Below are 16,435 nucleotides of genomic sequence, written 5' to 3'. Positions count from 1 at the left end.
TGAGTTTGTCTTTTAAGCTCTTCATCCATTCATCCAAATTAGGCCTTAACATGCTTGAATTGCATGAATTATGCTCTCTTGCTCTATTTGCCTACAAAACACACAAAGGGAGGCAAATAACTTAGAAATCTAAGAAACTAAGCAAAAGAAGTAAGTAAATAGGGCATGTATATGTATGAAATTATGAGCTTAACACACCCCCAAACTTAGATTTTGCTAGTCCTCGAGCAAAACAAAAGAAAAAAAATAAAAATAAAAATAAAAATAAAAACAAAAAAATAAAAACAAAACAAGAAGTTAACTAGACCACTTTCGTAGGTAACTCGATTGCATTGAGCGTATGCAACAAGCCTTTAAACCTCTAGGCATCCCTAGTAGGAGGAGTTGTGTCTCCTGAGGGTTTAACAGATACGATACCCACAAACGTTTTTCTAACTCTACAAAACAAAATGGTTAGAAAACTTAATAGATTTGTTAGTCCTTAAGCAAAACAAAACAAAACAAAATACAAAAACGTTAACCTTCCAACCAGACAGAAATTTTAACTTCGTAGACATGGCTCAACAAGGAACAAAACAAGCACTAAGGAAGTTCTAAACATTATTCAAGTGCTACCACAATCTCACAAAAAATCATGCTCAATGTGTGTGTGTGAAATAGCCATGAAGATACAACTCATGCTTCTCAAACAACGATATGAATTCTTGCAAGAATGAACACAAGTTTGCCAAGCTAAACCAAAATCAATAGGACTTTACTCATGGATGTAATGTAATGGTTAGAAAAGGAATGGATATTGAAATACAAAGTCTAAGGAACAAAGTAGAGCATGTCATATAAACAAGATCATTGACATTTGAAATGTAAGGCACATAAATTGAAAAGCTCGCAACACCAGATTTTGCAATTGAATCACTTCACAATTTGATTTTGACATTTACACACTTTGTATAATATTTGGCCCAATTTTGCGGCTCTTTACCCTAGATCACCTTTATTTCTCCTTATATCACCCTAGGGTCGTGACTACATTGGCCACACTTCTTTTCTCTTTTTCTTTTGATTTTTTTTTTTCTTTAGCTCATTTATTGCCTTGAATACAATCTGAAATACAATCATACTCTACATGTCCCCTAGATGGTAGGATGTTTAATGGATGATAAGGTGATAGAAAGAAATGGCTAAGTGTTTGGGCACAAAAGGGTTTACAATGGAATATGTATTGTATGGGTTGATGGAGGAAAAAGAAAGAGGCTTAACAAAGATGGCCTAAATCATATCTTAGTTATAACTTAACATTCCAGTGAATCACACAAGCAAAAATGCATACAATTGGGTAAGACATGCAAGAGTTGTATAATCATGGCTAAAGTGCATAGAAAGCTCAAGCATAATTATGTGAGACTTAGCTAGCAAAAGAATAAGATTCAGACCTAACACAATGCTTATCAAATTCCTAAGAGCCATATCAGAAGTTAGACTCAAGATTTATCATTGGTGTGGGAAAGAAAACTGAAAATGACTCAAAGAAAAGAAACATAAAAGAAAAACGTGAGGTTTCAAATTGCTGTTCTGCTCAATTTCAACATATAATCTGTTTTGACATGTAACTTTCAAACCACTTGGTCAAATTTAACGTTCTTTATGTCGTTGGATTCAGCATGAAAAAATGAAGAACACAACGTGGACCAAACTTTCAAAACATTAGCAGAAAAAAATAATACGTTTTCAGACACAAACACAAAAGCTAAAAACTTTCCAGCACCCCCAAACTTAAATGAAGCATTGTCCTCAATGTTAAAGCAAAGTAAAGATGATTGAGAACATGTAAATGATAAGGGGAAAAGTTAAGAAGAAGGTTTAGAAAGAAAAAAAAAATGAATATATAAGCAACTCACGAATGACCAGTTAAGGGCCTCAGAAAACACAGCCAGGGGATCCGGGAAGATTGGAGGGGTCACAATGGTCCCGCTTAAAACCCAAACTTCTTAGACACCGAAGGTGTCGCCTAAAGAACTCCTAGACACTGTATTGACGGAAGTACTCACTGGAGTTACCGTAAGTCAGCTCATATGAAAAATCTTTTTAAAATTTTAAATTTATTTTATTTTTTAAATTTTTATAAAAAAGAAACAGAAATTTAAAATAATAACAAGTAAAGAGAAAGGATTGAAATGCTCCCCCTTGAAGCGATTAGGTCGAGCGTGATGCATTTGGAGGTCGCGACTTCTCCCACTACTCCACACTTCCTATCTTTGAAGTTGCCATCTCTCTCCATTTTTATTGAGCTATTTACATTGCTAAAACAAACACACACAAAAACTTGAAACGGAATTAAAGGATTACGAAATATAAATAATAAAAAAACTAAAAATGAAAAGGAAAAATCAACACAAGTCCAATTCCATGCTTCAAAGCAACAAGCACCAATGGGTTGTGTAAGCTAGGACTTAAACCCAGTTCTCTTGCTTGTTGGGCAATTGTCCTTTTCTGTTGGACTACAAACACAACTTGTCCATTAACGTCATTAACTTTAAAACTTGAAATTGTCCTGTTAAGAAAAAAAAAATTAAAGTAGGAAAGCCAAATAGAATCAAACAATGTTACCGATCCCCGGCAACGGCGCCAAAAACTTGTTGCGTAGATACAGCTGCACCAAAATGGATTCAGTTGCATCCTCAACTTGTGATACTCGCAAGTGCACGAACCGTTGGTAGTTTAGCGTATGTAAGTGCGAGGTCGATTCCACAGGGATTGGTGATTGAATGATCCAATTTAGTTTCCCTACACAAAACAGAAATGAAAAAGAAAGGAAATAAATACAACAAGAAAAAAAGAAATAACTCAAGCAAATAAGTTCCCAAGTTCAATTAGATTAATGGATTGATTCTAGCTAAAGTATGATTAAGCCATGGTGTGTGGTCATAACCTTGTGTTCCTAATTCCCTAATTTGATCATTTGTTGTCTAACCTAAAATTAAGCATTAGGAACCCATTAAGCATAGAAGAACAATTTAAACAACCAAGCATGTATCTAATCCCTGTTGTCGAATGTCCATACATACTCTTCCTATTCATAGTTCAATTTGAATTAAAGCATGGTGTATACTCTTAATTCAAACCAAGATAGCTAACATGCAAGCCTAAATGGTGATCAATCATTCAAACTAGCATATTAACTTATAAGCATAATGAATAAGAACAAAAACCATAATTGAAACTTGGAAACTAATTAAACTTGAAAACTTAAGAAAAGAATTTACATAACAAGAAAAATAAATTACAACTAAGAAAACATTAAAGAAAGCTAGAATTGAGAACTAGAAAGCAAAACTAAGAGAATTTGAGGGAGAGAAGGGAGGGGAGCTCTAGAGAAGTGTTTGAGAGCTCCCCCCCTTGGGGTGTGTTTACAAGCTTAGAGAACTTCCCTATTTATAGGCCTAGGGGAAGTGAAAATCTGAATTCAATATGGCTAATGCATACAACACTTGTTTTATAAAATCTGAAATGGTTGATGCACTTGTATTAGAAAATCTAAATTGGGTGATGCACTTGTATTAGAAAATCTTGAATTGGTTGATGCACTTCACCAATAGATCCCACCAGCAGCCCTAGCTCATCTTCATGTCACCATGACCAAGCTTCCAACCAGAAATGATAGCTCATACCTAGCTCACCATGACCAAGCATCCAACCAGCACATGCTGAGGTCAGCATGACTAGCAACTTCAAGGGCTTACAACTTGGGCTTCTCTTAATCAAATTAGGACTTTAAGCACTCGAAATTGAAGTTCCGAATGTCTTCTTTCCAGCCATATGTTATTTGGGCCAATCCAAGGTCGGAGGAAGAAGTTAAGGCCGAAACAAATTGCTAACTCATTTTCCGCGCTGATAAGATCCATCATGAGCATGGTTCTGTGTTTGCTAGGTAACGGACTCCAGAGTTATCCAATGGGGCTGAATTTTGGATATGTTATAGTACACACCCATTGGAACAACTTTCATGAAGAATGCTGCCTCATCCGAGCTGTGTAGGTTGCTGAAACAAAGCTTGCAATATGACCTACGGAACTGGACTGGCAGGGGGCTGTAGCCAAAATGAGTTTGTCTTTTAAGCTCTTCATCCATTCATCCAAATTAGGCCTTAACATGCTTGAATTGCATGAATTATGCTCTCTTGCTCTATTTGCCTACAAAACACACAAAGGGAGGCAAATAACTTAGAAATCTAAGAAACTAAGCAAAAGAAGTAAGTAAATAGGGCATGTATATGTATGAAATTATGAGCTTAACACTGCCTCAGAGGAGAGCTTCCATTTTCACCCATCTTCTTTCTCATCTTTCTTCCTCTTTCCATGGCCAAATCTGATGAAGGAAAGAGAATGGGTGCGCCTGCTGGTTTAAGGGATGGCATCCTTCCCTGCGTGCCACAATCCCTTGGTCTCTTGGATGCCTTCACTTGGAATTTGTTCCTTAGCCTCCCAACAGCCCTTCACATGTGGATTCCCCAAACCCCTGCGTGATTTTGTCTTTCAGCCGAATGCCAAGGCTGGTGGTGCTTTTTTTATTCTAATTATATGGGCTTTTTAAGACAACCACATGATCTATCTAATGGATGAGATGGCTTTATCAAATGTTGGGCTTTTTGGTTGGCTTATTCTAATTGGAGCAATGGGCTATTTTGGTTGGGCTACTCTAGTTGAAGCAATGAGCTATTTTGGTTGGGCTACTCTAGTTGAAACAATGGGCTATTTTCTCTCTTGTGCTTACCCATGTTTGGGCCTAAAAAAATGGGCTTGAGTCCCGAGACCCCCAAGCGGCCCGGGACTTCCATTTCTTGACCCGTCGACGGGCCCCATGACAATTTGTTACCATCCATACCACAACCCACTCAAGCAAGCCCCGGGCATTTGAGTGGCTTGGGCCCACTTAAGCTTGTAGTGCGATTGGGTGCGAAATAATAATTTCCTGCTTGGCATGGCATATCGCTTGATAGGATAATTGGCATGGATTTGTAGAGCTAAATACATCTTTATGATTTTAATCTCAATTTCTAGCGTGACAGATTTTTATTCGGCATGACATGCAGGGTATGGCTTGTGCATTGTAGACTTTTGTGTACTCCAAACCGGGTCTTTTTTCAATAATATATTGTTTTGGGCTATGAATTTATTCGGGCCCAACCATGGATTTTTTGGACCTCAACACTAACAAAAATCAGTTACAATCAAATGGTATACAAAATTATTTAAATTACGATACAGTCAAATCCACACTACTACAAAAATTGAAATAGACGACGGGAAAACACCGTCGTCTTTTTTTTTTTCAAACCGTCGTTAAATCGACTGTCGTCTTTTTGAATGTCAAACTACGACGGTAATTAACCGTCGTCTTTACATATAATAGACGACGGTTTTTAACAGAACCGTCGTCTATTATATGTAAAGACAACGGTTTCTTGAAATATTGTCATTTATTAACTCTAAGACGACGGTTATTAACTATAAAACGGACGTAATTTTACATTTTAGTTTTTTTTTCTTGTTTCAAATGGTATCAGAAATATATACTCAAATATGCTATTACACACGCCATACATATATATACTCAAAAATTGTTTATTTCGTAAACAGAATATCAAGAGTACAGTAGAACAAAATAAAATCTAAAAAATGAAAGTACTCTAAGGCAGCTAGCTGCAAGCCTAATTATAATAATACACCAAAATTCCTATACCTAATTATCCTTCAAGTCAAGTTCTCCATATGTATACAGAGCTATACATTCATCATCACCAATTTTCCTCTGCATTTCTTCAACTTTTACCACTATGAGTAGCTTCTTTAGTACAATTTTCTCCTAACAAGACCTACATCTAGTACTCCTCATCCAAGCCTTCCTCTCATCCAAACATACAATTGATGCACAATTGAAGTCTACTCAATCATCCCTGTAAATAAATCAAAATGACAAAGAAAAAAAGGCTAAGATTACACAAGCCAAAATAATAATAAAACAATTTAAACATGCCCAACCTTGTTAGCAGGCCTTGAATTTTCCCAAATTGAACAAATGAAGAAGGTTAGTATTATCATCTAATCTTAGTCCTAGTTTTAAGGTTAATGCTTTATCATCTAAACTTTGTTGATTGAACAGTAGAAATCTATACTATACATAAAACAAGAATGATCAGTTAACAAAACAAAAACCCAAAATAGATCACATAAGTTATACCTGTAATTTCGTGATGTCCCACCCAAAAAGTAATTTAACCCTACAATTGGAGATGTGCCAAACATTAAGTAGAACTTCATTCAAGGCCATAAGCACTAAACAGAAGGCAAACAAAAGGAAAAGAAAAAAGCAATGTACTTTGAGAAGAAAAGGAGGACCAGGATAAATAAGAAAAACTTGCACAGAAAAAGGCTAAGACATATTCAAAGTACCACAATGATCGGCTATGAACTGTGAAAAAGATATGAAAGAAAGCTATCTCAGATAGACAATTAAGCTAAAGAAATCCAAAATTAATGTGCTAGGTTCAGTTCAAGTGTACCATAGTAACCATAATATGATATATCTCACTTTTATCTTCTTCTTCTTTTATTTTTTATTTTGGTTGTTAACAAGCAGCAGAAAAGTGAAAACAAAAATACCCAAAAATGAGAGTGGGTTTCCGAATGCAATTCAAGTGTACCATAGTACCATAATATGATACCATTTTTCTCATTTTTTATAAAAAAATTCGAACTTCTGTTTTTAACAAGCAGCAGAAAAGTGAAAACAAAAATACCCAACAAAGAAAGTGGGTTCTGGAATGCAAACTGAGTACTTGAAAATGAATCTAAAGACAGAAAAATAGGGAGAGAGAGAGAGAGCTTACAGATAAGGTCCCCAAAAATGAAATCATATTTGACTTCTGCTAATAACGAAACCAGCAAACAAAGGGAACATGAATGAACAACACTCAAATAAGAGAACAGGTTATATCTACATGTGCACATACCCACACACAACAAAAGACTCCCTATCCAACTTGCTTTCCCAAATTCATGACCGTGCATTTTCACGGGAATTCCATTATTTCTGCTGCAATTGATGCAGTGTGACAGGTAGACAAAGACACAAAAAACAGGACTTTAAAAGCTTCAGACAGAAAATCAAAACCAAAATCTCAATCAACAACAACAGAAAGGGGAAAGGGAAAAGGAAAAGATCAACAGATTTTGTGTTACAACCTATGAAGATCCATACTCTATGAAACAAAAATGGCAGGAAATAGAAAACAATTAAAAAAATAAGCAAAATAAATAGATATAAATAAAAAAAACAGAAGCACATATACACTCACAACACGACGTCGCCAGACTTGGACCCAAGAACAGAATCGTGATCACACAACGATGATCCAACTCGCAACCACCACCGATAAGCGTCGCTTGCAAATCTCTGAAATCGCCCAAACAAAAGTCAAATAAAGACCAAAACGAAACCTCAAATTTACCGGAGAATGGGTCGACAAAGAGAAGGCGAAGCCTGGAAGAGAAGAGCTAGTGGGCTCGAGAGAGGGGAGATCGCGAAGATTGTGGAGGTGTCCTCGTGAAGATCGTGAGGGCGATACTTTTGGCGACTTCGGTAACCTGGACTCAAGGGATATGACGACCTTAGGATTGGGCTGGATGCCGAGATCTGGAACCTGGATGGCAAACTTAGTGACCTAGACGGCGCGATGGAGATGGTGTTTCAGTGATGAGAAAGGGAGTTGAGAGAGAGAGGGTTTCTAAAGGTCGTGAGAGACGGGTTTGAGATAGAGGGTTTCTAAACTGAAGTGAAACTTAAGTGAATTATTTGTCCGCCGCGTTTTAAAGCACGACCGTTTTTAATAACGAACCGTCGTAATTTTTATGAGGGCCTATTAAAACACGACGGTTTTAGATGGACCCGTCGTGGTTTTTTGTGGTTTTTAAAAACACGACGCTTTTTAGTTTTACCGTCGTTAAATAAGTGTCGTAGTTTTCCATTTTTGTAGTAGTGCCAAACCCACGTTAAAAAATCATTGGCCATACAACTTGTGCAATCAACAAGGCATATATATATATATATATAGGCACTTAAGCTTGTTGTTGCGTAGATTTAGCTCCACCAAAATGGATTAAGCTGCATCCTCAACTTGTGATACTTGCAAGTGCACGAACCGTTGGTAGTATAGCATATGTAAGTGCGAGGTCGATTCCACAGGGATTGGTGATTGAATGATCCAATTTAGTTTCCCTACACAAAATAGAAACAAAAACAAAGAACATAAAACAAGGAAGAAAGAAATAAGTAACTCAAGCAAATAAGTTCCCAAGTTCAATTTAGATTAATGGATTGATTCTAGCTAAAGTATGATTAAGCCATGGTGTGTGGTCATAACCTTGTGTTCCTAATTCCCTAATTTGATCATTTGTTGTCTAACCTAAAATTAAGCATTAGGAACCCATTAAGCATAGAAGAACATTTTAAACAACCAAGTATGTATCTAATCCCTGTTGTCGAATGTCCATACATACTCTTCCTATTCATAGTTCAATTCGAATTAAAGCATGGTGTATACTCTTAATTCAAACCAAGATAGCTAACATGCAAGCCTAAATGGTGATCAATCATTCAAACTAGCATATTAACTTATAAGCATAATGAATAAGAACAAAAACCATAATTGAAACTTGGAAACTAATTCAACTTGAAAACTTAAGAAAAGAATTTACATAACAAAGAAAAATAAATTACAACTAAGAAAACATTAAGGAAACTAAGAGAACTTTGAGGAAGAAAGGAAGTGTTTGAGAACTTTGAGGAGGGAGAAGAAAGTGTTTGGGAACTTTAGAGAATTTTGGAAGAACATGTGTTTGAGAGCTTTGAGGATTTTGGAAGGGAATGTGTTTAAGACATGGGGAATTTGGAAGAGAGTGTTTGAGAACTTGGAGGATTTGGAGAAGAAAGTAGAGAGGTGTTTTGAGAGCTTTGTGGATTTTGGAAGAGAGTGTTTAGGAACTTTGAGAATTTGGAAGAGAGTGGTTGAGAACTTGGAGGATGTTTGTGAACTTGGAGAATTTGAGAACTTAGGGAAGGAAGAGAAATGTGTTTGTGAAGTGTTTGAGACATGGAGACTTTTGGAAGAGAAGGGAAGTAGAGAGATGTTTGAGAACTTTGAGGATTTTGGAAGAACATGTGTTTGAAAGCTTTAGAGAATTAGAAGAAGAGAAAGGAAAAGTGTTTGATATTTAGTACAAAGAAAATTTAATAGAATGATCTTATTACAACAATTGAGAACTACAAAGGGAAACTAAGAGAATTTGAGGGAGAGAAGGGAAGGGAGCTCTAGAGAAGTGTTTGAGAGCTCCCCCCCCTTGGGGTGTTATTACAAGCTTAGAGAACTTCCCTATTTATAGGCCTAGGGGAAGTGAAAATCAGAATTCAATAAGACTAATGCATACAACACTTGAATTATAAAATCTGAAATGGTTGATGCACTTGTATTAGAAAATCTGAAATGGGTGATGCACTTGTATTAGAAAATCTTGAATTGGTTGATGCACTTCACCACTAAATCCCACCAGCAGCCCTAGCTCATCTTCATGTCACCATGACCAAGCTTCCAACCAGAAATGATAGCTCATACCTAGCTCACCATGACCAAGCATCCAACCAGCACATGCTGAGGTCAGCATGACCAGCAACTTCAAGGGCTTACAACTTGGGCTTCTCTTAATCAAATTAGGACTTTAAGCACTCTAAATTGAAGTTCAGAATGTCTTCTTTCCAGCCATATGTTATTTGGGCCAATCCAAGGTCGGAGGAAGAAGTTAAGGCCGAAACAAATTGCTAACTCATTTTCCGCGCTGATAAGATCCATCCTGAGCATGGTTCTGTGTTTGCTAGGTAACGGACTCCAGATTTATCCAATGGGGCTGACTTTTGGATATGTTATAGTACACACCAATTGGAGCAACTTTCATGAAGAATGTGGCCTCATCCGAGCTATGTAGGTTGCTGAAACAAAGCTTGCAATATGACCTACGGAACTGGACTGGCAGGGGGCTGTAGCCATAATGAATTTGTCTTTAAGCTCTTCATCAATTCATCCAAATTAGGCCTTAACATGCTTGAATTGCATGAATTATGTTCTCCAAAGCCATCATTGTTACCTAAAGCTCAATTAACTGAAAGATAAACACAAAAAGGATTAAAAGCACAAGTTTAACTCAAAAACATAACCAAATCATAAGCTAGAAGGGTAAGAAATAATATACAATTATGAACCGATCACTTGTATTGGCCTAGTAGGTCAGGTTGAGTCAAACTTATCACACCACTTGAGAAATCCAAGAGCAGCATCTCTTGCTTTTACGTAGTTTCTCACAGCTAGGGGAGAGTTAGGGTTTGGAGAAGTAAATGTTTTTCTTAGTTATTACAATAATTTATATATGGTAATAGCAGAGAGTATCGTATTCTTGACCAATAAATACAATTAATTAGTTCTACAAATAAGTTACATATTCGAACCAATAATTTAACCGCAACCCATGTCCGAGCCCCAACTTGCAAACTGACACCGCGACCCATTCTCCCTTTTTTTTTTTTATCTCTCTCTCTCTCCCCCCACGACCCAAACCAGTTAGGTATATTGGAGATGGCCTTGGTGGCCTTGAGGTGGTTGCCTGATAATTGGGGAAGGCCTTGGAGCGGACGCTCAAGAGGAGAACGACGGTGACGGTAAAGGTGAGAATGAGAGCGACGGAGAGAAGGGAGATCAGGATGAGCTTTTTATTGCTGCGGTTGGACGACGATGCATTTTTGGGGGGTGTACAATTGGGTGGGCAAGCTGAAGCATGAGAAACTGATCTCGTAAAACCTAGCCAAATTAAATTGTTGATTGGAGTTAAATTTGAAATAAAGAAGAAAAGAACAAATTATGGGTTTTTAATAAAGAAGAAAGCTTGAAAGCTAGCAAATCAAAATGGACTGGGATGAGCTTAATCTGAAGAAAAAAAAAAACAAGAGTATTTTCTTATTTGGGTGATCTTGCCAAAAATAATGGACGAAGAGTTAAGTAAGTGGCTCCGATGGTGATTGAGAGGAAGGGGCGGCTAGGGTGAGGAGGACCAAATTGCCATCGAATTATGTCACATGTGTGACTTATGTGTAATTATTGACTGCAATTTGGATAAAATTGCCTCAATTATAGCGGTAAGTGTGAAACTGGCCATATAAATTAATTCATGTGCTAAATTGATTGATATGTCAGTTCAGGGTGTAAGTTCATTTAAAGGGAGAGAGGAGACATAGGGTGGGTGGGACTTTGGGAAGTCTTTTTGTTTTAAGAATATTATTTTTAAATAATTTTATATTGATTTTTTGACACATCAATTGCATATCATTAATTTAACTAAAGACCAAACGGTGAAACTAACAAAGAGTGTAAATTGGTCGAATTTTAATACATTAGGGTAAGAAGTGATTAAATTAAAACCTCGTGGCCCATGTTAATAATGACCCCAAACCTGTTGGGCTAAAATGTCGCTTATCCTAAATTTAAACAACCCGCCATGACTAGCGTTGACTGCTTGGATACTTTGTATATTTCATTTCTATTTAAAAGATATTTGTGAAGGGGGATTTGAACCCAATACCTCTAGTACAGGGTAATTACTCGTAACCATTTGAGCTACAAGCTCTTTGCATTGGAACTTGTTCATTAAAAAAAAAATTAAAATGCATCATGCAAACTTAATAAATTTTATAGAAAACCACACTTTCGGCTTATATGATAATTTTAGGCCTAAACAAACTCTTGTAAAGTTTTATTTATGATCAATCATGTCACAAGATGAAATGAATTAGCCATATTATTTGTAAGAATATTTTTTTATAATATTTTATGTTTCCCATATGGTACAGTCCATGCAAGGGGCTTAATAAAAAAAATATTTGGAAATGATCTTATTGGTCAGAATAAGAGGAAGAAAGAGACATTATAATTTGATCAAATCAACTTGTATTCCATTCATATTTGGTGCCACTATTTATAGGGGTAGAGAGGCCTAATTCATTTACCGCCCACCCATAATTGGTATGCTACAAATATATAATGATGAGTATTATGATAGGTTAATAGTGGCTATTATTGGGGGCATCCATAACCTATAAACCCATAACGTATGGATTTATAACACTCCCCCTTGAATGTCCACCATACAATGACAAGGCGATTGTAGGACTGTACCATTGAACTTCATGGAGCCAATCAAAAGATGACCAACAATTTTACAGGTCAGGAGCCAATCAAATACAAGGCGATTGTAGATATGCATTGAACTTCATGGAGAAAGGCTCTTGGAGATCTTTACCCAAGAATGCAGATCAAAATATTATATATATATATACACAAATCAATGTGTTTGTGTGTGATTTGAAGGATTGCTGAGGTGTGGGAAGAGTTGCAGACTGAGGTGGATAAATTATCTGAGGACTGACTTGAAGAGAGGGAACATCACTGCTGAGGAGGAAGAAACCATTGTTAAGTTACACACTGCTTTGGGTAATAGGTATATATATATATATATATATACCCTCATTTTTTAATTAAATAAATATCTTTTTATATAGTTCTCTTTGGCCAGCTTTTCTTTCTGTATAATATATCTATGCTCAGAAAATATGAATGTAACCATCCTCAATTCGTTCTTAGTTTGTGAGTTCTAATTTTATTAAGATCCCTCTTTGAACAGGAGAGATCCGGCAGCCTGATACTTTATAGAACCATTTTTCAACTTGGTTATGCTAAGCTAGATTCAAGCTGTCTAGATACTCTAATATTTGTGTTAATTGGAAAATCTGATATAGAACAACGCTTATGTCTATGCCCATCGATCTACAATTCTGCTAACATTGTTAATTAATTTGATTAATTACTTGATTATGGCTGCATTGTGATATTGCCAATATTTTCATTAAAAATCAAAAAGGGGAGAAGCAGGATAAGAAATCCTGCACCTCTAATGTATTTTGTATATGCCCAATATTTTCATTAAAAATCAAAAGAAACAAATAACTCAAGAAGTTTTTTAAAAATAACTTAGCATGAAAATATTCATATACCATGCTCGCATTACTTCTGGCTGTAGTAAATTAGATCTTGAGGTAATGTGAGCATTAATTTACAGCAAAATGTGTGTATATATATGTTTAAACATTTACAATTTTGAACACAAGTGTCGAATCAAATGTATAGTTAGTCAATCAAAGGCACGTATAGGTATAGCCACCTAATGCTTAATCATTATAAAATAAAGTGGAATTTGGAAATCAAAAGGCACGTATCAGTTGAGTAAAATGAATCTCTCACTATAAGTATCACCGCACTGATAAGAATCGATCATTTTGATTTCGGAATCAGTGGCTTGGTGCGACTGAGGATCATGTAAAAGCAATTTAGCTTCCAGGCTTATATATATATATAAGCAATTGCCACCGCTGATGAGGGCATTCCGAAAAAATAATTTGGAAACCATTTTTATTTGTACATGTTGAACATGGTCAATGGATCAGTCACATCACTGGATCAGGTACAAACACATTAGTGTTAGAATGGATGATGGAAAAATTGAAACTACAACTACTGCTTGCTTGCTACTTCGGCCACTACTAATGCCTGTTCCTGCTCTTGTTTTCCTTCTGCTTCCGGTTCTGCCACCGCCACCGCCAATGCCTGCTGCTGCTCCTGCTCCACTTCTGCTTCCCCATTCTCCATCGGTTGCACCATATGTTGCCGGCAGTAACGAAGAATTACAAGAGATATAAATGCTGCAAAGGTAAAAAAAAACATCATTTCGCATAATAATCTTCAGGACAAGGAAATGATCCTACAAGATTGCAAATAGAAGCGATAAGAATCTCAGAGAAGTAATTGTATCCTTTACATTAATCTGCGCATTGATCTATTTAAATCACTAGTCAGCAAAATATGAGTTAGACAGATTTCAAAATGCCACAAAATTAAAGGAAAACTAAGAGCGCTTTCGTTACGAATATCTTTGTAAGTTGATCCTAATTTAAACAGGTTTCCACATGTTGTTCCAGGGACGAAATGTCCTGCAATGCAATAAAATTACCTGTGAAAATACGGGTTCTCACAGAAGACAGATTCCAAAAAGCTGTGGCTGCTGATGCTGCTACAATCTTTTTGTGTGAGCAAGCTCCCCATGCTTCCAACACCCACCATTTCAAGCAGTCAACTGCATATCGAAATTAGACTTCGTTTAGTGCGGGATGAATATAAAGGCAGACTTTATAGACATCAAGTACATTGGTGGATTCTAAATACCTTTTTGGTTCATTTGGATGGAGTACCATGAGTACAGTTTTGGGATTGTGAAGCTGATAAAAAAAGCTAGCCATAATTTTACACAATTAGTTAGCAGCATATACTCCCATTAAAGATTTAAAACAACAGAAGAAGAAAAAAATTGGTTCATTGATTGGCAGATGGGAATGAAGTCTTATACCAAGCATACAGAGCCTCCAAAGTGTTATAAGATGCCCATACTCTGCTCCCAGAAGAAAGAATGGAGCTACCTGTAACCAGAAAATTGAGCTCACTTTACTAATCATGCAATCAATACCAAACACTGTCTTAATCCATCAACAACCAGAATTTGTTTTGTGATTACCTTGAGGGTCATGGATGGCTCTCCCGAGAAAAGCGCTCTGGTCTTCGATATGGCAAGATTTGTAGCAGGAAGTATCATTTTGGCTACACCAAGAATGTCACTTTCTTTGAGCATGAAATCAAGCTTCTTCTCAACACCATTTCTGTGAATTTAAATAAAAAGATCATTGGCAAAGCTTAGCCAACAGAGAAAGATGGGCGGAACTCGAAAGTAATACAAAAAGTAAGTGAAAATTGCACCTTTGACAGATTGAGTTGGAGACAAATGAAGCACCCAAAAACAAAAGTCCTAGTTGGGAAATCGCTGAGAAAATGCTGAAAGAATTGAATTGGATACAATTACATGCTTGATTCTACCATTAAAATAAGGAAATCAGGGAAATTTGAAAGAGAGAAGTAGTCACCTAAAGTTGATTCCTCTGGCAAAGCAAGAGGACAAGAAGAAAAGAGACCCCACACCAAACCAAAGGCTTGACCTTGCTACGTCTCTCCACATAAGCAGATCATTCATTAGCTGCCCGATTCGATCCAGGCTACCACAGTACTCATCATCGACTATCAACAAATGAAATCATAAAAACCCAAGGAATTGAAAAGATCAAAGAGTGAAAGAAAAGAGAGCAATTGGGACTTACTTGATGATGCGCTTGGGGAGGGCAAAGAAAGGACCAAGCTCAGCTTTTCCTTCTTCGACCGCCTTTTCCTTGGCTTTGCAATCTCTTCCACCAAACCCGAATCTTTATCTTCTCGAATCTCAGTCTCTGACCGCCTCCGCGACCTTCGAGTGTTCCTCGGCGAGGCACAGCCCAATAAGCCCATCTGGGCACCTCTGCTTTTGCACCTCCGGCGTGGCCCTGCGGCCTCGACCACGGGCTCATCAGCCATTTCTAGTCGATCCGTGAGACGGGTCTTGGACCTTTTTCGGAGAGTTGAAGGTGAAAGAAGGAGAAGCTCGCGGAGAGGGAGGGAATCGGAAGATCTGATAGAGTGAGCGGTAGGGGACGGAGTTCTCTTGGGTGATGATGTTATGAGGCCAAGAGAGAGATGAGGAATTTGTCCGCTTTGGGCAAGCCGTGAGGCTGATTTCGTCCTGGACGGTGGTTCCGAACGAGAATGATGATGATAAGGAGGTGTTGCTGCTGCTGTCGAATCCATGAGATTGAGATTGGTGGGTTTTATTTATACGATCAGATTTTGCCAAGGATTTTGTGGGTTGTTAATGAAAGATATCAGTTTCTTGGGTCAAAGATTTTATGGGTCTTGATTCAAAGTGCAAGATCTCTGGGTTTTAATTAAGAGATTTAGGAAAAGATTTTCGGTTTTGGGAAGGGTCTGTTCTTGGTTCTTGAAAATGTGTGAGGTCTCTGATGTAGCCGTTAGGGGAATCAGAGCACTATATTTGAATTTTAACGGCGGGGATAGTGGGGCCGTGAGCTCAACGGTAAGAAATTAACGTGCCGTTTGTTCGGCACTGTTTGTGGTCGGCTTCACTCCCATACATTATTATTTGGTCAATCCCTATGCAAATAAATTAGGGGGTCTGTTGACTGACATCTGTCTAGGGCTCACACACTTTGCATTATATTTTCAAGTATCATTTGCAAAAAAATCTACAAAATCGAAAATCATTTAACCATTTAATTATGTGGTAGTCATTTTAATGTGTTTTGATGTCTCCCTTATTTTTTTCATTGCAATTAAATGTATTAATAGTTTATG

General features: G+C 37.1%; 1 protein-coding gene and 1 long non-coding RNA gene across 3 annotated transcripts; both read right to left on the bottom strand.

The window, feature by feature from the left end:
- Positions 1 to 5,601: 5,601 nt before the first annotated feature.
- Positions 5,602 to 7,849, bottom strand: LOC148295778 (uncharacterized). Its single transcript, XR_015834818.1, has 3 exons — positions 7,355 to 7,849; positions 6,238 to 6,277; positions 5,602 to 5,953 (listed from the first exon to the last, which is right to left on the bottom strand). It is a non-coding gene; the product is annotated as an uncharacterized LOC148295778 (long non-coding RNA).
- Positions 7,850 to 13,533: 5,684 nt separating this feature from the next.
- Positions 13,534 to 16,111, bottom strand: LOC110744315 (reticulon-like protein B17). 2 transcript variants are annotated; one of them, XM_021944291.2, is made up of 8 exons: positions 15,352 to 16,110; positions 15,121 to 15,271; positions 14,957 to 15,031; positions 14,718 to 14,859; positions 14,553 to 14,622; positions 14,372 to 14,437; positions 14,160 to 14,282; positions 13,534 to 13,851 (listed from the first exon to the last, which is right to left on the bottom strand). In XM_021944291.2, exons 1-8 carry the CDS (start codon positions 15,869 to 15,871, stop codon positions 13,664 to 13,666), a joined length of 1,335 nt encoding a protein of 444 aa, XP_021799983.1. In that variant the 5' UTR covers positions 15,872 to 16,110; the 3' UTR covers positions 13,534 to 13,663. The 2 variants fall into 2 exon arrangements, with proteins under 2 accessions (XP_021799983.1, XP_088106158.1); XM_088250032.1 differs by lacking the exon at positions 14,957 to 15,031 and having other exon boundaries at positions 15,352 to 16,111.
- Between the last annotated feature and the right edge of the window lie 324 nt (positions 16,112 to 16,435).

The sequence above is a fragment of the Prunus avium genome, chromosome 3, assembly GCF_965620075.1.
Source record: "Prunus avium chromosome 3, drPruAviu1.hap1.1, whole genome shotgun sequence".
NCBI classification, from domain to species: domain Eukaryota; kingdom Viridiplantae; phylum Streptophyta; class Magnoliopsida; order Rosales; family Rosaceae; genus Prunus; species Prunus avium.
This window is presented reverse-complemented; position numbering and strand designations above follow the sequence as displayed.

Excerpts from the sequence above, each read along its gene's own strand:
- LOC110744315 (XM_021944291.2), bottom strand. The coding sequence starts at position 15,871 with ATGGATTCGACAGCAGCAGCAACACCTCCTTATCATCATCATTCTCGT. Across the intron at positions 15,032-15,120 it reads GCCAGAGGAATCAACTTTAG|CATTTTCTCAGCGATTTCCC; the intron begins GTGACTACTTCT and ends CAATTCTTTCAG. Across the intron at positions 14,860-14,956 it reads TCCAACTCAATCTGTCAAAG|AAATGGTGTTGAGAAGAAGC; the intron begins GTGCAATTTTCA and ends TTAAATTCACAG.